Source organism: Nipponia nippon, unplaced genomic scaffold, assembly GCF_047370975.1.
Source record: "Nipponia nippon isolate SJK-2023a ecotype South Korea unplaced genomic scaffold, ASM4737097v1 scaffold_1, whole genome shotgun sequence".
NCBI lineage: Eukaryota > Metazoa > Chordata > Aves > Pelecaniformes > Threskiornithidae > Nipponia > Nipponia nippon.
In genome coordinates, this window is record NW_028262290.1 from 142,986,992 (window position 1) to 143,010,919 (window position 23,928).

Genomic DNA, 23,928 nt, shown 5'->3' on the forward strand with positions numbered 1-23,928 from the left:
AATTGTTGGGTCCTAATGGGAGCTACCTGAGAAATTTTAATCTTCAGGCACTAACTGTAATGTCTTGGCAGCTTATGCTTTGAAGACATCTATAGCTAACTGCCATATCCAACCACTGTTTCTGTTCTTCCAAGACAAATATAATGAGTCCCCTGTACAGTATATGAAGACCCTTTCCACCTTGGCATCAGTGCCATCTACTACAGGTGTACTCAGTTTATAAGCAGCTCTGTAGATTGCTTAAATGTTTTTTTATATACAGCAATGTCACAATTTAAAGGTAAAGCCTCTAGTTATGTAGCTCTAAAGTAACATTTTCAGGTCAGAAAATGGGATTGAATGGGTCCATGCAGTAGAAAGTCTGTATAGAAAGAACAGCATCTCCCATAAAGCACAGACTTCATGGCAACCATCCCTCATTGCATGCATCCTCCACCATGGGAATTTATGTGGATGTGAGAACTGTCCTCTTAGATTGTGTCTTCATGCTCATTTAAGCACAGCAGCTCACATTAACTAAAGGGGGTTAAAATGAGCCATCTTTCTTTTGAAGGGCAATTTGCTTTCTTAGACTGCTTGGTTATCTCTGTGCTGTGTTTTTCTCAGCTGGGCCAGGTGCAGCCTTTAAAGCCTTTTCCTCTGCAAGCAGAGCAGTGCAGCTGCCCCTCTTAGCACATTCCTCTTGTTGGCTGCAGCCTGGGTGCTTTCCCTAGCTTCCCCTGCCACAGGGCAAGCTCGCTCCCAGGATTTCTTCTCCCCTGGGGCCTGCCTGTGCTTTCACATTTTCTAAAATCACCCGTTCCCCTCTGAAGGTTACAAGGCATCATAACAGGGCTTTATTTCCCATTATTCCCTGGGGTTTGAAATACATCAGGAAGGGTACAGAGTTGACAAACTTGGGTTGAGAAATGTCCTTTGCAGTGTTGTTTGGGCCATAGATTTCTTGTGCATTGATGGTTCATGGAAGAAGACCATGATGTATCATCATGTTAGGTCTGTTTATGACTATCATGCTCCAGCATGTTCTTTGCTCAGGGTTTGTAGCAGATGCTTTAATGGTTTCTCAGAGAGTAAAGACCATGATCTGAATAATATAACTTTCTGTGGTAATTGCATCTTATCAAAAGAAGAGTCTTTGAAGGCTCTCTTTTTTGGCCTGTCATTTTCTTTCTCTGGTTATCATTTTATCTACACTTGCTACTACAGATTTTTTTGGACTCGCTTCAAGGACAGTCCCACACATTCCTGTGACAAAACCTTTTGAAATGTTCTATTGCTGCATTTTTCATTCATTTCTAGCAGCTAAAGTTGATGAAAAACAGATACCGTACTGAATGTTTACGTGACATACAGAATACTAATGACTGACCGTTTAATACCAGCTAATAGCAAACTAGCACTGAAAGTCAACCAATCTGATGATGAGGAAAGTATCTCTATCTGCATGGGGAGAAAGAAGAAAAATGCAAAAATTAAAAACAAGAAATGAATCTGATACTGTGCGCAAACATATGTAAGAACTTAATTGAATTATCGTTTGAGCTGAGCAAATAATATGAAGCAAATAACCTATTTAAATTTAACATTTTTCATTTCATAAATTGGTCATGAGCTGCTTAAAAATATACTTGTAATCATATATTATTCACAAAATATTTTGGTGAATAATTCTAGACAACTCTTGTAAAGCACTGGAGCTAAACCTACCTGTATTTGAAATGTCAGCCCTCTTTTGACTTCAGTCAGGGCAGGCATTTAATAAGCATCTCCTTATAAATAGCTGAAAATAAAGATCTGTTGGGATTTCTGTCTTGCTTTCCTCTTCTGCACCTTAAGCAGGAGTAGTACCTCTATAATGATTAATTGGATTAGCTGTAGTGATTCCAGTTTTGAGTTTCAAAAATTTCCGGATGTCCAAAATATAGCAATATGTATCTTACGTGGCTGATCTACTTTGAACTCTAAACTGTAGCTTGAGCTGTCATGTAGGCACATCCTAAGCTCAGTGGGGAGCAGTAAACGCCTAGCAAGGGTGACTCTAGTGATCCTGAGGAAAGTGGGATGAGCCCACAGTAAGCACTCTTCAGTACACGGGGAACACAGGGAGGTAGACATCTACATTTTATGCAGTCCCATTTAGACAGGAGGATTCTTGCATGCTGTATGTAATGAGTTCATCTTGTCTCATTTCCATAACACAGAGAGCTTTCATTGGCAGATATGTTAATGCAGTGTGTCACCTGAGCACTGGAGTGTGTCTACCATACACACAGGAGGCAAGAATGTGCCTTGTCCTCTGGTCTGGAAAACTCTAAGCACTGGGTTATGAAGATAGAGGGAAGCAGACACAAATACTGGGCCAGTTCGTTGGCCACTGTGCATTTCAGTCTTTGCACAATGGCACGCGTGTCCCATAATGTATCACTGAGCTTCTGGAGCCCATTGATCTTGCTGACCAAGCTTATGAGAGGTCAGTAGCACATAATCAAAGGGCATAATGTCAAGCCGGCATTTGACTCAATGTTAAGTTTCTCCGTAAGTACTGAGTACTTACATGCTTAGACCTGAAAACTGTTCGGTGGGAGTGTTACGTGGTGAATTTATTCTTGGATTTGTGAAGGCTGAAGAAATTCTAAGGAAAAGTTAAAATGCTTTTCTAACAGGAGCTGACAGACAGGACTGTGATATGGTTTTCATGCAATGCTTTTAGTTTTCCAAGCTGCCAAGGAGACTTCCTCAGTCTGAACATGTCTGATCATGCTGATCATGTCTCTATCCACTATGAGTTTCTAAAGCCAACTTTCTGAGAAATCCTTGAGAAATCTTTAGAAAAAAAATGAAGTTACACATTAACCCATGTATTCTAACCTAAAGGTCACAAAACCTTTCAAATGCATTGCCTATAAAGGGAATTAAGTGGCTAAATCTCTCTCCTGTACTTTGAAAATATACCCTTAGCAAACGTCTAACTCTTTCTCTTCTTCCAGCTGCAGATGAGTGACCTTAGAAAGAAAGGATCAGAACATTTTTAATCCAAGCATTTATTGAATTAGCAACAGGGGAAAATACTATATGGTTCCAAGTGTCCATTTTACAAGGTTTGCCATCATCATGATGGTCCAATTGTGCAGAGAGAAAGGATTTGTGTTACACAGGCAATAGGAATTTTACAGCATGATTGAAGTGTTTATGTATTTTACAGTTCTAGAAGAATTTTAAGGTTAGCATTAATATATATTTCTAGTACTGAGACATGCTGAGAATTTTTAGTTCATTTTTTATTAAGGAGACACTTTCAAATTTAAATTCTTTGTAGCTTGGTTTGGTTTGGACTTTTTTTCCCCCCAAAAAAATATATATACTCTTTCTGAGTCATTAGCAGTCTGTAGTGCCTTGAAATGCCATACCACCAGGCATATCTGTGTGCCTAGAGACTTCAACAGTAGTCTTCCCAGTAATTATATGGCAAACATATCCAGGCTTGTACCTAGGAGATTGTTTACTGATGCTCCATATCATCATCTATGGTCTTCTGGTCTACCAGAGTAGAGGAACTGCTGCTTGTCCTGTGAAACTGCTGCCTCAGCTACCCCAAATGTTCTTCTATGGGGAATTTGGTAATTCATGCCTCATAAATATACTCAGATGTCAGTGCTCTGGCAAAGACATTCCTCTGCCTCAGGTTAACTTTGTCAGGAAGAACCAGGTAAAGGTCCCTTTTGAAAGACACCATGGTTTCTTGTGACACTGGTGCATCAAACAGATTATCAAATATGATGAACGCTATTTTCCTAAATTATTATTTGCAGCTTTTCATTCCCTGGCTATTTTCTAGAAAAAAATGTTGCTGTTAACTCTCTAGAAAAAAATTCTAATATTAAGCATTAACATCTTTTCCACTTAACAGATTTTTAATTCATCATTTAGGTTACATTTCACCAAGCATACAAATTTCTTTGGATTCAAATGGAGCTGACTCATTTCCCCTGTTTTTAAATCCAAATAACCAACTTCACCAGGTTGAACTGTTTCATGCTCTTTTCTTACATTTGCTCAAAACTAGCCCATAACCTGCTGTTTCAAATGTCCCAGATATAGGAATGAGAAAATCACAACTAGCAGAGTAAGAGCTGACCAAACGTTTACTCAGTAGCTAAACACATCCTTGTATACTTTTTGAAACATTTGTGCAGTTATTCATTGTTTTTTGTCATTGTCTGACCCTGTTTGTCTTAGGACTTGACTGGGAGCAGATATGGAAAAGAAAATGTTATTTTTACAAAAGTAACAGCCTACCATGAGTAAAAAATCACACCAGGAATTTTCATCTTAATTTTATTGACATCACTAATTACAGCGGCTCATCTGAGGTTTTATTTGAGCTTTCAAACCTGTCTAGCTTTATCCATCATGAGTCTAACCTTTCCTTGGTGCTCTCTGCACCCTCTGGAATTAACATACCCTTTTCTCCAGGTGTCACAAACCTGACTTTGCTCTTCAGACTTTGCACATGCCTTCTCTTTTACCTTTATCATTCACAGGCAGACCTTGTGCTCATTTGCTTCCTTCTGCTCTCCCATTTTACCACCCTCACTGGCCTTCAGCTTGTGAGAATCTCTCTTGTGAAAAGCTAGTGGGGGCTGGCAATGTTGAGATGAAAGACAAAATTATTTTCAACTCATAAGCTCTGATCATAACCCATAACAAGATTCATTATTATACTTCACCCTGACCCCTATAATTTCCAATAAAAATCATATAAGAACTGCTTATCTAACACATTATTTAAGAAAAATAAAACCAGGGAATTTAGCATTTGAAAAAATACAGTCACAAAACAGAACTAAGAGAGAGGCTTTCATGGGGGGAAAGCTCATTGCTAAGGATTAAACCTATAATATGTCAGCAGTAGATACCAGTACTGTAATTACAGATGATATTAATAAAAGCATTAAGTATTGTAAGTCACAGAGACATTTCAAGAAATTACTAGTAAACTAAAAAGTAGACCAAGGATCATCTCATTTAATTGTCAGGGTTTTTTTCACAGCCAGTTTCTCAAGTGTCTCAGGGAGAGAGAGGGAAATATAATATAGTCCTGAAAACTCTCCTGTGTACTTCAGGTATGGGTTGCATGCTACGGATAAGACAGAAAAAATTCAGTCCTGTGTGAGCAGGAAACTTGTCCCAGTTGACAACTAGCAACTTAACCAACCTGTAGTGTTAACTCTTCTCTTAATATGTTTCAGTTCTTCAAATTTGAATACTTATCCCTGGATCTGGCTGTTTTTATTTGGAACCTAAATTAACAGGATCAACATTTAAGCAGATGAGACTATCTGAATCTCCACCTTCAAACCCATAGGTGCTCCAGCTCTCTGGAGAAAGTAAACTCACTTCAAAATGGAGTGCACTCTCAAGACGACTGGAATCTTTTCAGAGAAATCCTGGCATAAGCAAGGAGCAAACTTTTCTAGTGTTTTCACCTTCTCTGATGGAAGCAGGACTTTCTACTTCGTAAGAATGTGGACAGTTGACAGGTAAGCATTTTCTCAGCAACTTAGATCTTCTAAACACGAGGGACAGGGAAAATAGACTCCCTGTTTTGGGAACTCTGCAGTATTTCACTGATGCAGATATGCAACAATTGATTAAAGATATTTCCTACCTGTACATCTTTCCTTTTCTGATTTACATGAAGAATTCTATGTCGGGGTATAAGTTTCTATTAGATGCAATTGTACATCCTTAAGAAGACACACATGCCCTCCCTGACACACACACACACACACACACACACACACACACACACACACGCACATAACTATTTCTATTAAATTCTGTAGGGTTTCTCACTGGGGCTGGCAGAAAACAGTTAGCCCATAAATTACTTGCAAAAAAGAAGAAAGCAAATTATAATTCAACCATTTTTGTATAGAACATATTGCTTTATATAGAAATAGTCAATTTATAGCTGTCTGAGACTAATTGGTTCATTCCATTCACAATGATTTATTTATTAATGTTGCTGATTTGCACACAGTTGCTTGGAGTAGACAGAACAGTTTTATATATAAAATTGATAAATACATTTAATTTATTGATTTGCAAATGATAAATTTATTTGGTCTAAAAAGTTTATCAGTTCATAAGAATGAAATATTGATTTTTGTGTGTAATATAAATTTTAGATGTGCACTTAAGTAGAGGCAGCAGAACTCCTTACACTGCTCAGTGGAAGTCTATCAAGCTTTTCAACCTTATCTTTATTTTGAGGGGTTTATAGCTAGGTCATAAAAAATGAGTTTGGACTGAGTCTTCTTTTAAGACAGTGGTGTATCTACTGCTTCACATCTCAGTCAAGAGCACTTTTAAGCACATTCACAAAACAGATTGGTCACTGTTAAGCAGTAGATGTTTAGAATAAATACCCATTACTGTAACTGTAGATTTATTTCTGTCTATAATTTCTGCAATTGGCTATTTGGCTTCTTCTGTGTTTTCTGTTAAAGAAAATAATGTGTTTATTGAAGAATAATAAAAAATATTTTAAAAGTGCTGTGTGCTTTATAGACAAGTAAGGTGTTGACTTAAGGCTCAGCCTGATGGTCCTGAAGACAATGAGAATATTTCCATGACCTGAAATGTTAATGAATTCATTCCCTTTAGCCCTGGGGCAGAGAAATCTTCAAGCACATCACAACAGTGTGTCCCAGTCTCAGCAAGGCAGCAGTGCAGTTCACTGACTTGCAAATCCCTGTTATCCACACACACATTGTTATCATTGTGCCTAGTGTCTAGAAAGAGCAAGATAATGAGCTGCATTTCCAGTGATTCTTTATATTTCTGTATAAAGTTTATATTAAGATGCTGCCCTGTTTTTTCCTGGGATAGAGTTAATTTTCTTCCTAGTAGCTAGCATAGTGTTGTATTTTGGATTTTGGATGAGAATAATGTTGATAATATGGGGATGTTTTAGTTACTGAGCAGTGCTTACACTGAGTCAAGGCCTTTTCTGCTTCTTACGCCACCCCACCAGCAAGTAGGCTGGGGATGCACAAGAAGCTGGGAGGGGGCACAGCCAGGAGAGCTGACCCCAACTGACCAAAGGGCTTTTCCACGCCACATGATATCATGCGCAGTGTATAAACTAGGGGAAAAGCTGGCCAGGAGTCTGCTGCTCGGGAACTGGCTGGGCATCATTCAGCGGGTGGTGAGCAATTACATTGTGCATTGCTTGTTTTGTATATTCTTTTATCATTATTATCATTTTCCCTTTCTTTTCTGTCCTATTAAATTGTCTTTATCTCAAACCACGAGTTTTACCTTTCTTTTTTGACTCTCTCGCCCATCCCACTAGGAGGGGAGTGAGTGAACAGCTATGTGGTGTTTAGCTGCCTGCCAGGTTAAACCACAGGTGCTTACTTTGCATAATAAGGTTATGCACTGAAGTGAAAGACTTCCCACCAGAGTGTAGGAAAGATTTTCCTGGTGTTGCATGAGGACACAAGTACTCAAACATCATCTCTGAAGAAAATTGGCCTAATGTGTTTCCAGCCTCCCTTTCTGTGCTCTTCTCCCTCTCTCTTTTCCTGTCCAGGCTCACTCTCATTCCCCTCTTTAGCTCTGCTAATGTGACTGATGATTGTGGGACTAAACAGTGAAGCAGACACACAAGGGAGAAAAAAGAAAAGAAAAAAGAAAAGAGAAGAAGAGAGAAGAAGAGACAAGAGAAGAGAAGAGAAGAGAAGAGAAGAGAAGAGAAGAGAAGAGAAGAGAAGAGAAGAGAAGAGAAGAGAAGAGAAGAGAACAGAAGAGAAGAGAAGAGAAGAGAAGAGAAGAGAAGAGAAGAGAAGAGAAGAGAAGAGAAGAGAAGAGGAGAAGGGAAGAGAAGAGAAGAGAAGGGAGAAGGGAGAAGGGAGAAGGGAGAAGGGAAGGGAAGGGAAGGGAAGGGAAGGGAAGGGAAGGGAAGGGAAGGGAAGGGAAGGGAAGGGAAGGGAAGGGAAGGGAAGGGAAGGGAAGGGAAGGGAAGGGAAGGGAAGGGAAGGGAAGGGAAGGGAAGGGAAGGGAAGGGAAGGGAAGGGAAGGGAAGGGAAGGGAAGGGAAGGGAAGGGAAGGGAAGGGAAGGGAAGGGAAGGGAAGGGAAGGGAAGGGAAGGGAAGGGAGAAAGCAAAAGCCACTGCAATGTGGGGGTTGAAACCTGTGCCTGGTGGTCGAGGAGGGGATGGAACATTTTTAAATGTCTTGTGTGTCTGGATCCTGAGTGGGTTGGTCATACCTGGGTAAGCTATTAGGTTATTTCTGGATGCAGGAGATGAATGCAGCATTAGCAAGTTTGCTGATGAAATGATACCAAACTGGGAGGTGCTGTTGACTCTCTTGAGGGACAAGATGCCTTGCAGAGGGATCTAGATAGATTGGAGCATTGGGCTATGATTAATGGGATGAAATTTAACAAGTCCAAATGCTGGATTCTGCACCTACAACAGAGTAATGCCGGGCACAAGTATAAACTGGGAGAGGAGTGGCTGGAGAGCAGCCCTGCAGAAAGGGATCTGGGGGTGCTGGTCAACAGCAGACTCAATATGAGTCAGCAGTGTGCCCTGGCAGCCAAGAGGGCAAACTGCATCCTGGGGTGAATCAAACACAGTATAACCAGCTGGTCAAAAGAGGTGATTATCCTGCTGTATTCAATATTCATGCGACCTCACCTCAAGTACTGTGTGCAGTTCTGGGCCCCACAATTGAAGAAGGATATGAAGGTCCTTGAATGCATCCAGAGGAGGGCAACAAAGCTGATGAAAGGGCTGGAAGGCATGTCCTATGAAGAGCAGCTAAGGACTTTGGCCTTGTCTAGTTTGGAGAAAAGGAGCCTGAGGGGCAACCTCATTGCTCTTTACAGCTTCCTGAGGAGGGGAAATGGAAAGGGAGGTGCCTATCTCTTTTCCCTGGTATCCAGCAATAGGACACATGGGAATGATTCAAAGCTGCACCAGGGAGGTTTAGACTGGACATCAGGAAGCACTTCTTTACCTAGAGGGTAGTCAAACACTAGAACAGGCTTCTTAGAGAGGTGGTCGATGCCCCAAGCCTGTCCGTGTTTAAGAGGCATTTGGACAATGTCCTTAATACCATGCTTTAGCTTGGTCAGCCTTGAATTAGTCAGGCAGTTGGACTAGATGATCGTTGTAGGTTGTTATAGGTACCTTCCAACTGAAGTAAGCCTAGTCTAGTCTATTTCACAATCATATTCATTTTGTTTTCTGCCTGGCTGGGAGGAAACTGCCTAGCCTGTGCCCAAGAGCTAGATTCATTTTAGCTGCAGTACCCAGCACTGAGATGGAAGAAGTCCTGAGACCTCACCTCAGACTTACTTACAGAAAGCCCTCAGAGGGCAGGGAGGTTTCCCACCTGAGCAGACGCTGGGGGAAACAGGATCTCTAAGAACAAGCCCATCCCCTAGTTGAGATCCTGTGGAGTGGAGGCAATGTCTGGGTCTTCCTACAGCTGGACACTGCATTGAGACAGTATTTTAACTGAGGGAAGCAAAAAAGAGTGTCTTGAAGCTAAAGTTAGACATAAGTAGCTACAAATATGTTTTTCTTTTCTTTTATACTGTCTGTAAATATCTGCTTTATTGGGCTTTCCATTTTTAAGTTAAATAAAATGTATATTTATTTCCTCCAAAAAGTCTCTCCATCTGGTGATAAGAGACATTTCAAGTCTGGCAAAACATTTGTTTTTCATTCCCAAGGAAGTAACAGCCCTAAATGAAGGTTTGGCCTGAATAATGAATTATGGTATAGAAAAAAAAAAAAAAAAAACCCAAGAAAAAAAGAAAAAAGAAAAAAAGAAAAAAAATCAGCTTAGAATCATAGAATCGTAACATCATAGAATCATTAAAGTTGGAAAAGACCCTTAAGATCAACAAGTCCAACCGTTAACCTAACACTGCCAAGTCCACCACTAAACCATGTCCCTAAGCACCACGTCTACCTGTCTTTTAAATACCTGAAGGGATGGGGACTCAACCACTTTCCTGGGCAGCCTGTTCCACTGCCTGACTACTCTTTCAGTGAAGAAGCTTCTTTACCAAAGGACTTTCTACACAAGCATTAGGAACCATAGCTCTGAGACAGTATTTGGGGAACCTGACAAGTGAGTTATAAGTGTAAGTCTAAATAAACTGATTAGTGCATAAAAATATCCAGGAGGATGTTGATCTATTAAAGATACTTACAAAAACCACATAGATAAAGTAATTTTTTTAAGGAATATTTATTTTCAGTTCCATTTAAACAACCCACTTTTGTAACACATACTAAAATCTTTAGGAAACATTCTAAGAAATTTCAGGTTTATAGCCACAGGGATGAATTAAATGCATTTCAGTTCTGCAGATTAAAATACAGAATATGTTTGCATCATTCTGCATTTTATTATGTTGTTGCCTTTTGGTATGCTTTACATTAAAAATACATGACTGACACTCTTTATACCAGTAAGCCTTTTTATTGAAAAAAAATATTATTGCATTAAACTACATTCCCAGGAATTCCTTGAATAACCTAAAAAAAAAGCCGCATTGCATGTACAATAGTGCAATTCACTTAGCTACTGTATAATATAAAACACTTTATACAGAGAATACAAAACAAAATTACTAGTTTACATATTATACTAGCCAGAGTATTATCCAGTTTTAAATACAAACTTAACACTTTTAAAATCAATCCGGTCAAATGGCATTTTTATGCAAATCTGCACAACAAATATACATGTTAAATGTATTTCAGAAGTGCCTCAGTTACCAAAAAAAAAAAAAAAATCATTGTGCAACTCAGGAAACTTTTGTTATTGGATTTTACAATGTGGTTGACCTGTTTCCTTGGATTATGTATCAAGAATATATAATTAAGCCAAAATAGATTATTAACTTGGAGTGTATATATTGCTGTCACCAGGATACTGTAACTCTTTTAAAAATCAGTCTAAATAAAATCAAAATTGTAGCACGGCTCCATACATCAGGTTCAATTATGCTTTTAGTAATGATACATATTTAAAGTACATTACTCATGAAAAACAAATATGGCTGCAAGTAGAGCAAATATATCATCTCAGCTGTGCTGATAATTTTATTACATTTCTCCAAGAAAATCCCTTCTCTGTACTAAGAATGATATTGGTCATTCCCTTTGTTGGTAGTCAATGATTGCTGTTTTGCTGTTGTGCTGTTTCTGTTCCTTCTTAATCTCTCTTTTTTCCATCAATGCCTCTCAAAATTCTGATTTCCATTGTTCCAAGAATTAAATGTAATCTTTATTGTCTATTCATTTGCCTTACCAGATCATCCTTGTTGGTATATACAATGATGCATGGACATCCTATGATTTGGTTCCTTCCTAGAATCCCATTGTATTGCGCATACATTAAGGGAAATGTATATAACTATTTTCCATAAATGATCTGCATAGTAGAATGTTGTTAAATTTCAATTGGTCAGGTTTCTTGCCATAGGAATTTCTACAATATTAACATTGCCTGTAAGAAGCAGGGATACAATATGTATGTATACACATTAAAGATGAGATTAGCCTGTCATTTTTTCTGTTTCACTTTTTTCTCTTAGTGTTATCTACTTAGGATTCAAATGAACTCTTATATACAATGACAACAGCTGTTTTTTCTTGAATAGGAATGGGACTGGGCCCATACATTTAAAAGTTTGTAGGGCAGGAAATGCATCTTCTAGGCTTGTATTAGCCCTGAACTGGTGGTAGTGGCTGTGTAGCTCAGTCAGCCTCTTCTAGGGCACAGGCTCCTTTAAAAAGCCCAAATCAGAGTGTTCCTACAGAATTATAACTAATGTTTCCAAGTGGTCCGCTGAGTGAAGGATCTCCATCCAAGCAAGGAAGTACTAATTTTCAGAGACGTTAAGTCACGTTCAGTGAAATATGTTTGATTCTCAGAAAATAAAGTTTCAGAAGTATAGAAATTATGTGTAAATTCAGAGCTAATTTGGGGAAGATTTTCAGCCAAAAATGAAAGGAAGAATTTTAAAACTATGGAAAAAATTATTTTTAGCATCTTTCCCAAAGAAAATTTCTGACTTCCTTAATTCTGAAGCAAAATTTTCAATTAATGAAATTCCTTACAATTAAAATGAGAAAATGAAACCATAAAGATAAGTAACTCCAAAATGGCATGAATCCATTTTGTTAATGAAATTAATAAAACAGCTGGGAAACCAAGCAAAAGATATTTGAGGGTGCTGGTTTCACCAACTTTTTTCGATACAAAAATGTTTTGCTTCTGCTCAGTCTCCAGATTTTTTCCTGACAGCTTTTATTTGATGGCTAGAATGTTAAGTACCCAAAGAAATTTTAACTTTGAAAATCAACTGCAAAACAAGCAGTCACAACTTGTAAAGCCATTTGAAAAGTTTGGCATAATACCAGTTTATGCTGAAGCAGCTGCTTTTAGAAATTAAGACAATTCAATTTTATTGCAATGGATCAATCTAATTTGATTAAAACTAAGTTAGATAATTGGTCCTAAGTTGTATTTTAAATACTCAACTTAATTGTAATTAGATTTCTCAGTTTCTTCGATAGCCGAATATAATGAAATAAAATCCTCCAAAAGTTTTTTAGTGTGTTTTATATCAATTCTTAAAGATACATTATTAATTGTGCACTACGTTATTGCAAATGAATTGAAATTATTTTGAATGTTTCTAATCCAAACAAACAGGTACTGTCTGTTGGACACTTCGTTGTCCAATTATATTGGGAAGCATGCCTGCAGTCTAACCACAATATGAACTTAATTTCATGCTAACTATCCCATGTTGAGTTAGAAACATTATAAAAATAGTCAAAATGTGCCATTCAAAGAGATGCTGAAGCTCTCACCTATTTCCAGATACACAGTTATTACTAGCAATTTCAACCACACATTACCCTGAAGGTTGGATACATGCATTCAAACACTGCAGATTCAGAACTTCAATTTGTATGTTGAGAGTTTGAGAAGCCATGCGAGAATCTGGATTTATTTGTTTAGATTCAATATACCTTGAAATGCTGAGAACTGTCGCATGGTTGTCTATGAGACTTGACCTGGAGAGCCAGCTTCTGCTCAGAATTTTGCTTCTGCATTTTTATGAATATCGGCACGATTTTATAGGACCAGCCAATTGTTTATGTTGTTTGTGAAAGGGATGAAACGTATTTACACATTCTTTGGGCAAGACTCTCCCACACATCAGAGCTCTGTTTGGTAGTAAAGTGTTGCAGTCTTGGCCAAGGACCACTGAGGTTCAAGGCCAGCACTAGCTGCTTGGCAACTCTGGGCTGCTGCAGCCTGCCCCAACTTACCCTATGTTACAACCACAGGCAGGCAATGACAAAGAACTTGGCTTCATCCACTTTTTTCCCTTGCCTTCTTGGATGCTTGGCTCAGGGAGAAAAGTAGCAGCCTGCTTGTGCCAACACAGAGCCTCCTACACTAAGGGAATTTTTTGTTATGTATGTGTGGCCAGACTGCAGTCCCTTTACACTGTCCAAGCAAGATATCCCAGGGATAAAATCACTAAAGTATCTTTGAGATGTTGTTGTGACCCTCTTCTTCCAGTATTAGCTCATCACCACTCTCTCTGAGGGTCCCCAATTTATTTTGGCCAGGAGACAGAACCAGATACCTTCTATTTCGCTCAGTCTGAAATACCTCAACCAGACCAAGTACTGTGCCATTGCATATACACACTCAGAAAAGCAAACCTTTGAGGTGTGTGTCAAGATTGCCCTACCTTAAATTGCGCTACTTTAAATCACTCATCAGTGTTGACATTCTTGGTCCTGTTATGTCTGGGTGCTGTGGTCTTATACCTACTGACAGTCACAGACTTCACTTCAGGCTGTTCTTTCCAAACCTTCTGTGAAATGACACTAGCTGGTCCCTGGCCTCCTTGTGATAGTATCATAAAAGGCTTTAAAACAGCTTTTACTCAGTGATACGAGAACTAAATCAACATTCATATGCTGTCAGCCAGAATGTGGACTTTAAAATATTTGCCGTTGTGCTCTCAGCAAAACAGTAAATTTCCCCTCAGACATGTGATTGAACACTGAATAATTTATTTTATTCAAATGTGGTTTTGGAGCCATGGTGTAATTGTTTGGGCTAGTTTAAATAGCTAGAAACACTAAAAACTTCTTTTATTGTTGGTAACTGTTGGGGCTGGCTACAGCAAGAATGGTGATGGGGCTCTTGCCCTTGGAATAATGGATGAATTAAGGGATTTGGATGTATAGCAGAAGGTGTGGCTGCATTCAGGTGCGGTGTAAATAAGGCTGGGATATATGCAGTGTGTGGCAGTGTGGGGAAGGTCAGTGGTGAAGGGTGGAGGGGGGTGGTGGAGACCAAGTGCAATGGGTGTCCTGTCAGCAGAGCAGGGTGGGTGGGAAAGAGGGCTGGTGCTATTGGGGAAAGTGAGATGGGGGCGAAATGTGCCTGAGAGAGGGGGTGGAGGTGTGCCAGGGAGAGATGGCTACCATGGGGATGTACAGATGCCGAGACAGCAAAGCGTTGCAGCAGTGTGTGGTGGATGGTGGTGACAGTAGCATGCTGCTGAACAGGGAGGGCAGGAACTGCTGGTGTTGCAGAGAAGGCAGCTGGTCCTGGGGCAGGCAAAACTTTCAAGTGTTTTGCTAGAAGTTGTTTCTGCATATGCTGCTGGGCTTGCAGCTGCAGCAACCTGTATTTGTCTACTTCCTCTGGTGAAAATGTGATAGGCTGCTGCGTTAAAGCAGGGGAGGTGGATTTACTGTACACTTCTGGGTCATTTACTGTGTCATCATACTTCTGCATAGCACTGTCACAAAGAGAGTCTGAACTGCCTTCTGCCCGATTCGAGTCCATGTTTACATCATGTAGTTCTTCTTTGGTCTCTGTTGAATTAGCAACAACAGAATATCTATTAGAGGGAAAAGCACCAGGGAAATCATTTGGTACTGGGTCACAGCTTTGTATAAAGGGTTGCACTTCACTAATGAAGAGATTGGATTGTTCCTTTATTGCTGTGTTCCTTTTTATGCTCGGGCTCTGATAGCCTGTTCCTATTTGAATGATGTCTTTAAAAAGACAATGATCATAATCAGTGTCTGTTGAAAGAGCAACATTAGTTATCTCTGACGCTTCAAAGTTGTTTTTCTTCACACTGTTTTCCAACGAACTGATTTCATTATGCCCTGTGTCATTTTTACTTATGCCTAGCAGTTTCTCTGGCAAAGGTAACATTGCAATGTCATCTGCCGATGATGAAAACTGAAGAGCAAAGTGACTTCGCGAGTGATCCTTTAATTCCACCCCACAAGTGTTTGAAAATCTCTCTGAATCGTGTCCTTGTTCCTGGGTTTTCTTGGACTGCACTCTTTCTAAAAGTAACTTGGCTGTCAGTGACTTTCTTGTTCCACATGTGTCTTTTGCCAGGGTTTCAGAAGAGCAGGTGGCAAAGTTTTTTGACTGACCATTCACATTCAGAGAGTCGTAATGTGCAGTTTCAGTTTTTCCCAGTTTGGTGTTAGAACCTCTTTCTGTGTCCTCTTTTGTTCTGTTGTCACAGTTGTCAGTCTCTTTTGAGAAGGATCCTGAATCCTCCTGAAGAATCCTGATCCTGGATCCTGAAGGATCCAGAATATCACCTCTTGATATTCTGCTACTAGATGATCTTTCACTGCTTCTTGAATCTCTGGTGGAACAACTTTTGGAGCTATGGTAGCTTCTACTATGCACTTTGCCAGAATGCCAGCATCTACGTCTGCTGTGTTTAGAGCTGTCTCTGTGTTGTAAAACTTTATGTCTTGAACATCTTCGATATTTAATTGTGCTCCTCTGTGTACAGTTTCTAGCTCTGTGACTTCTACTATGACAAAGATAATCCTCATCTGTATCATCAGAAGTGAAAATACACTTGTGCTTTCTGTGTTTACATTTGTGCCTTTCAGCTGTCTTGCTTTTTCTTTTACAACAAAAAAGCAAGTGATTTCTGCTGTGGTTGTTCGATTTGGGACTCATGTAGCTCATGTAGCTACCTGTACCACCAACCGAAGTGTCAGAATAGCTGGAATGTCTGTCAGAGGAGGACTTTTGAGGAGATGGGAATCTCCAACATCTCATGTAACTTCCACATTCTTCATTTTCTGAATACCTGCTGTTTGAATTGGCTTTATAACTGACAAAACTTCCACTAGAGTCTTTTCCACTGTCACTTATGTCACTGCTGCAGCTGGCCACATCTTGAATGGATCTGCAGTCATTTTGGTTTTCACGTTTTTCCTCAGAATAAATTAAATGACATTTTGCAGCTTTAGACTTTTTAATCCTAGACATAAAAGCAGAAAAGGAAATGCTTTCATTTCTAATGTTCTGGTTTTTTCTTTCACAGCTATGAAAATGATGCTTTAAAGATCTTCTCAGTGTTGTTGTATGAAGACTTTTTTCTGTTACGTAATCCTTTTGTGAAACATCAAGGTAAGCAGGCACTTTGGGTATATTTTCATTCAAATAATCTGCAAAGTATTTTTGACCATTTTCATTCATTTCTTTCCCTATGTCTGACTCAGCTTCTTGCTTGGTCTTTCTTGGATTTAGGGAACCTTTCATTTTCTTTGGTTTCAACAACTGATTATCTTGTTCATTTGACATTTGCTTGTATTTTATTAAACCTGAGGCTTCATTTTCATGTGCAGTCTTATTAATAGATTGCTCTTTGCAGCTTGCTTTGTTTGTTTCATGCTCTTTACCATCTCTGTGATTTAAAGAGAGTCTGAAGTCAAAATACAATGGATTACAGCCATATGAAATACAGGGCTCAGTTTTTGTAAACAAAAGTAATTCTGTGGGCCACTGAAGAGCAGTGGTGCCATCTTTGCTCACTACATGGAGGAAAGGCAAAGCCTGGGGCTTAACCTCTTTAACCGTGGTCTCCCTTGGAAGTGTTTCCATATTCCCATTTGTGGTTTCTAAATTCTCCAAAGATCTTTCTCTTTTTACCACCTCAGGACTGTCATTACTGTTGCTTATGCATGCCAGCTGAGGTTCTGGCTGTTGTGGGAGCTCAGGTAACTGGTCTGGCAGGTGGGCACTGCTGTGCTTGTAGGTGTTTGGCTGTGTACAAAAATTGCTAGCTTGGTATGAAGGTGAAATGAGAGTTTCCAACAATTGCTCAGACTCATTCAATCTGCTCTCTTGCTCTGTTTCTCTAAGTGAACCAGAAAAATCCAAATTTGAAAGCTGCATTTTGACTTTGCAAAGTGAAGGATGAGCACTGACTTTTTCTTCGAATTCTCTATCACTGCTTTTTTCATTTTCCTTTAGCATTTTAGGTTTTGCAGCTACATGACTTGATGCACTGTTATGCAAATCCATTTGGTCTTGTGTAATAGGTGGCCCTTTATCCAGGCTTCGTTTCACATCCTCCTCCAAAAGTGTGCCAGAACAGCAGCCCTCAAGAGCTTGCTTTGTTTTATGGTTGGGGGATTCACTACAATCATTTCCTTCTTCAGAGTTCTCACTGAAGACTGATGCCGAGGACTCGAGCTTCAAAGGGACTTTTTTAGAGAATGAGAAAGACACGCCCGCCCTTTGAGAAGCATTGGTGCTGTCTGGGAACACTTGTGAGACTTGATTTCCAAGTACATGGGATCTTTCAGTAGTGGACTGGTGCCTGCTTACGATAAGCTGCTGTTTCTCTAGTACACTGCTGGAGAAACCTTGTCCTTCTCTTGTGGTGGTTCTTTGAGAACTGGCTGTGAACTTGCCACCCTTGTACAGGAAAATGCCATCTGGTGATTGCTGCTTTTCCACGACTAATCTGGGGGCTTTAAGCAATGGTCCACTCCCAGTGATGCTGTAAGGTGGTAAATAAAAAAAAAAAAAAAAAAAGAAAGCTGTATTAAGTAACCAAGTTAACACAGAACTTGCATTTGACAATGTCTGTCTGGTAAAGAAGGGTGTCACTCATGCTGTTATGAGGGAAAACTAAGTTCCTAAAGTTTCTAAAGGTAAATGTGCAGTCTAGCCCGGAGCTTGGGCTTCTATATGGGCAAGACAGTCTTTACATACAGGAAATTATATGATTTGAAGTCAACACATGAACGCTTTTTTTCAGCGTTATGCCCATGTACATCCAGAATAAACAGTATTGTCTTTACTCTGAATTTATACCAATGAGAATCTGGTCTGTGGTAAGTCTTGGTTTCCTGAGAGGCCACCAGAAAAGAAATCATGCCTTGCTCAAAATGAGACACTTCTACCTGGAGCATCTGCACAATCAAACTCTATAAGAGAAAAGGCAGCATTTTGCTTGCTTGGTGGGGTGTACGTATGATTTTTTTAAGAGTAGATTTTAATTTTATCTTTATATTATTCCACAATAAATGACTTTGTGAAATATTCAAAGAGATATTAATGCTAAAACTATCACCAAGCATTGGTGGGGAAAAGGACACAAGGTGGATTTCCATCAATATTAATGGCAACTTCAGTGCTCTCATTATCAACCACCATTTGACTTACTTTGCCATATTTTTTCTTTCTGTATTCTACTTTCATTAATTACATTTTTCCTCTTCCCAAAACCACTCAGATTTTAAATTTGTGGTTTAGTTTTCTTGTACTTAAAAAAAAAATCAACCTATTCTAAGAAGGCCTTAACAAACATGGTAAATCATTGATTTCTTGCAATATATAATTAACTGAGATTGGAATGACTGTTACCATTTTCCATTAGAGATGAGACATATATAGCCACCATACAAATGTTATTCCAAGTAATATTTTAAACATGCATTTCATTAGACCAATTATCTACATTTGTTATCAATGCAGTACTGCAGTACTACAGTACACTTAGATGAAAAAATTTTGGAACCAGCTTCAGTAAAGAGTTTAATTAAAAATTAGAAAATATTTTAATTAAATGTAAGTGAATTACAACTGCCAGATCTGCATAACAGCTATCTATAAATAGGCTAGCATGCTTTATAAATGCTATAAAAATGCATTGATCTTCAGAAGCAGGAATGACATAAAGACTCCCTGGAGTAGGGTCAGCTTGGAGTATGAGAATATGTATACATTTCTGAGAATATATTTGCATTTGCTAGAAATTTGGCTTCAGGAGATACAAATTCACCTCTATTTGCACATCAAGAAGGAATTATCTCTTGGAGAAGGAGTGTAAAGAGATCCTTTTCAAAGTCTCCTTGGAACAGCAAAATATATCTGCTTTTTCAGTTTTTCTGTGCACAAGATTAACAGTAATTTTCTTGTCAAATTGTATTAGCTTGTTGTAAGGAACTCTGTTGGAACCTGAACACAGTACTCAGGGACAATAACAATTGTGTGTGTGTGTAGACTTTTTCTTAGAAAGGCTGACTTTCTGTCTTGCCTGTGCAACTGGGAATGCTACCCCTCCACCAAGATCATGGTTCTCAGCCACCACTGAACCTATTAGTCATTACAGACAGGAATAGAAAGCACTTTCTTTCCAGGCTCTTTGTAAAGGATTATGCACTCCTAGCTCTTTCTAAAAGCAAACCAGCTTTTTCCCTCCCAGTCTTGCTCTGGCTTTTCTATTATCACCGACCTTATCCGTCTATCTGAGACTACATATTCAAGTGCGTGGGCATAAAGGCATCTTCCCACAGGCAGTTACATTTCTTTCAGTAGATTTGTATGAAATTGGAGTTGTAACCATAAAAGTGATACATTAGCACTAAACTGTTATATTTCAGTAAATTACTCAAAAGCAATTACATAGGCCAAAATGAGTATATAATAAAATCTGAATGTTATTATTTCCAGGGTACAGTAAGCTTGGTATGAATTTAAAAGAATGCCAGTTTAATTATCTACTTAACTCATTATGGTCATAGATTAACATAAACAATTGGTCTGGTGGCAATCTATTCTACTGAAGCATTCAGTGTCATTAAACAAAGGAGATTTCTCAAATGTAAAGGTTTATTAGTGCAAGCTTTGTACTGCATCCTGATATTCATCAATAGAGCTAACAGTATTGGGCAAATGTAACTCAGTTAATTACTTGTTTTTCATTCACATCATGATACTTCCATTACTCTACAGAGAAACTGTGAGAATAATCTCAGTATACTAAAAGTAGTGAAAATGATTCACAGACTAAGTACAGATGATCTAAAAGGTGTTTTTCCTCTCCCGTTCACTTTCTATCAAATGATAAGACAGTTATACTAATCTATTCCGGTCAGTTTGAATAAAGTAAAATGGTGATGATATAAAAACATCTTCAAACTACTCAGTTCAGAAGAGGTGAGATTAACTAGGTACAGGAGAGAAAAACGCAAACCTTCAAATAGCAAGTAATTAATTCAGGGGCTTTCAATTTTATGGTTTGCAGAACAGGAACATTTGGAGCTGGGGACAGCTTAAAACAGGTTACAGTATACACAATCTCTGTACATTACAGAGTGTAGGAGTAAAAATATGGAGATTTCTTCCGGGACTGAAGAAAGAGGGCATTAAAACGTAATATAAATTTTAAATACTTGCCATTCTGACTGCTTCCGTAACTCTGCAAGCTGGTGGAGCCGCTTGAGTGCTTTTTCCTGTTTCTTCTCATCTTTCCATGACTTTGAAGCCACATTTCGAGCAAATTCCCTTTGTTTTAAATCTTTCAATCTCTGTGTGAAAAGAGAAGGGATTAAATATGTACACAGCAGATGTATTTTCTCTTACTCAATTTATTTGCTTTTGGTGAGTTAGTATGTAAATGGAGAGTAAAAATATACTTGAAATGTTATCATCCTAAGAAGAGACTGAAAATGCTATTTTTGCCTAACAAAGCAGCATGATTAGGCCATCGCTATTTAGCTGATATATACCTACATATGAATGATAGCTTTTTAGTTTCTTATGAATACACAGATCTTCTGTTGTGTACAAATACATACACAAAAGTAGACTTCATTTAATGTAGTCAAAATTTTCCTATTTAATTCAGTCAGTTGGAATTTAATCCATAGGCATATACTAGAATAAAGGTGAGCTTGTGTGTGTAATATCTTTTATAGATCTCTATACGTGCATGTGTATGCACGGATGTATGCGTGCTTCTGTGTTGGTTTTGTAGCTTTTTAAGACTGCATTTGTTTTTCAAAGGAGAGAACTACTGTCTGAAATATTTGATCAGGAAACTCTTTTATGGTTATTTTCACAATTTTTTGATCTCCTTGAACATCTATAAGTCAGGTAATTCCTGTTGGAGAGAGCAAAATTTCTTTGCCTTTATTACATTTTTTATTACCTGGTTTTGCACTGCTGACAATATAAAGAAAAGTGAAGGAGAAGAAGACACAAACCAAAAAGTGTCAAAAACATCCTCTGCAAAAAAAAAGTGGTGCTATCTTGCCTTTGAGTTCACTGTGGTCTCTAGGACTTAGCAGGTCATGTCCAACCTTACAAATTCCCGATTCATATCCATGCTTCCACATTCCATGGCAGAAATGCCTTCCTCCCTTCACCGCCTCTCCAGTGCTGTGGTGTTTGGGGAAGGCAGGTTTACAAGCAAGAATGGAGCTCTGGTGCATTCAGCTAGACACCCAAACTGGAAACCTTGAGGACCAGGACTGAAACCTAAACCGCTGCATCCACTCGCCCCTTGGTCTGGAGGTGGCCCTGTGCTCTTCCATGAAATTCAGAACTATAGTATCAACACCAGGAAATGCTAAATTTTCCATAGAGCCCAGAGAGCTGTTTTTGCAAGCTAGACTTGAAGAAAGGCTTTGGTATCACAGCCATTTTTAAACTGCTGCTTAGCTGCCAGCATCTATGCCTACTTGCCTGTCCACCAGCACCTAAAGATCAACACCCTAATCACTGCCATCATCTCATGCTGTTGTTTCCCTATAGCATGGCCAAAAGCACAATATGCGTCAGTAGGATAAATTGGAGGCTGACCCAGCACTGTAGCAGCAAATATTGCTTTCGGCAGCTCAGGCATGTGGAGCAGTCTAGCCATGGCACAAAGCTCTACACAGGCCAACAGGTATCTGCATTTGAGAAACAGGGCTGAAGGCAGAGAGTCCTCAACTTGTAGGGGTCAAGAGAATGATGAATGCATGAGAGAGAACTGCTTTCTGGAGAGAGGTCTAGCTTTTGTCAGTAGATGAAGACAAAGTGAATAGGTGAAAACTGCTGTGTGGTCGCTTTATACAATCTAAAGAGATGGCAGCTTCTTTTTTCTCCAGCTCAAATGAAGTCATCCAGTTAGTGCCAATGACATAATGTGACTGAGAGGCATGGAGGAACCCTTGGTGGAAACCAAGGAAACAGGGTCCATGACTACATTCTGTGAAGAGTGCTGGAAAGCTGTAGTGGGTATCTCCCACAACTGTCACATCAGCTGTCCTTCAAGTGCAGGATTTTTTAAAAAGCCAAATAACATCTGTGAGAGAAAAATAAATAAATGCTGGCAGACTAAGAGCAGAAGTTTCTTGTTTGCTCTCAGCCTTCTGGACCCCAAGACGTGCCTCTGAGCACTGATCAGGTAGGGAGAGCTGGGCTGCCCACGAATCAGCTGCTCAGGGAGCTTAAGAGCTGCCTCTCAACCACCCTGGTGTCTCTACACAGGCAAACTCCCGTGGATGAGGAGGAAGAGAAGGCCAGAGAGGCAGTTGCTCTGGGAACTGGTGCAGCTCCACCCAGCAAGAACCATCCTGCCGCCTGGTGGCTGTTGAAAGTTTAACTGTATTCATCAGAAATCTATACAGCCTGTCAGATACGTATCTGTCTCTGGAAAGTTTCTATCAGCTCCAACATCTAGTACTTCACTGAATCAAACTCTGAAACAGGACAGCTGCAAACTTCTCTTTAAAGCTCTTAGGCTTCAGTTCCTTGGAAAGAAATGGTTGCTCCACCACATTTTTAGCTTTTTCCTGTCCCCTTTCATGCCCTCCCTCACTGTTCACTTGCCCCTTGCCAGGCCAGTCATATAGCACTCCATTCCCTCAACCTCATTCCCTGCAATTTACAGTACAATGGACAAATATGCAAGACAATGTTACTTTTGGTCCAGGAAAGAAGCTTTTTAAATAATATGTTAAAGCCAAAGCTGTAAAGGAAATAAGAGAATCTTCCCAGAATGAATCCACACTTTCTGTCACCTAAGTAATATTTACAAGAGTGTAAAGACATTTAAGCATTAAAGATCCTATCCTCCATAGAAAAACATAGGTAGTCTTGAGTCTTATTAACTTCTTCAATGTGAAGAAAGGGCAAAGAAACACATTTGAGAAATGTCCTTTAGTGCCGCTTGCTATGTTTTAGCTGTCACCGTGAGCTGTTCAGTATCACACATAAAGCATTCATAAGGAAAAACAGAAACAGTTTCTACTTGTCAAGGAAACAAAGAACAATGTGAAAGCTAGTACTATGGAGTGCAGGTACTGCAAAGCAATGCCATTTCACTTCTTTGACAGTTAGGATGATAATAAACAAAGCAAATGGACCAACACTAAGAATAGAAGTTCTAGCAGTATTTTTTGCTCTCTAATGGCATATAGCATGTGTCAAGGAAGTAGAGAAAAGAATAAAAAAAATGTAAGTAAGCATAGCGAAGAACTCATCAACTGGAGATCAAATCCAAGAAATCAAAAGCATCTACAGTCTGAGCAGAGAAAGGGCTCTCCCTGCACATCCCCTCATCAAAACAAAAAAAAGCTACACTGCCAGAGCTCTGGTTAGGAATCATAATGAAATTTGTCAGCTATGTTGGATAGACCATGGGACTGCCTGCTGAACCTGCAAAGCCATGGTTTTCCTCACTAATAACCTGTGCCAGCCTCCTGACAGGCACACAAATATTTTCCACAGGTGGTGCAC

General features: G+C 39.2%; 1 protein-coding gene across 1 annotated transcript in view; it reads right to left on the reverse strand.

The window, feature by feature from the left end:
- Nucleotides 1–14,187: 14,187 nt before the first annotated feature.
- The window catches only part of ZNF804B (zinc finger protein 804B), a 241,968-nt gene continuing 232,227 nt past the window's right edge, over nt 14,188–23,928 (reverse strand). Inside the window, exons 4-5 of the mRNA XM_087758916.1 lie at nt 20,599–20,729; nt 14,188–17,914 (exon numbers count right to left, since the gene is read on the reverse strand). Of these exons, the coding sequence (XP_087615042.1) occupies nt 14,188–17,914; nt 20,599–20,729 (3,858 nt within the window). The remainder of the gene's footprint in view (nt 17,915–20,598; nt 20,730–23,928) is intronic.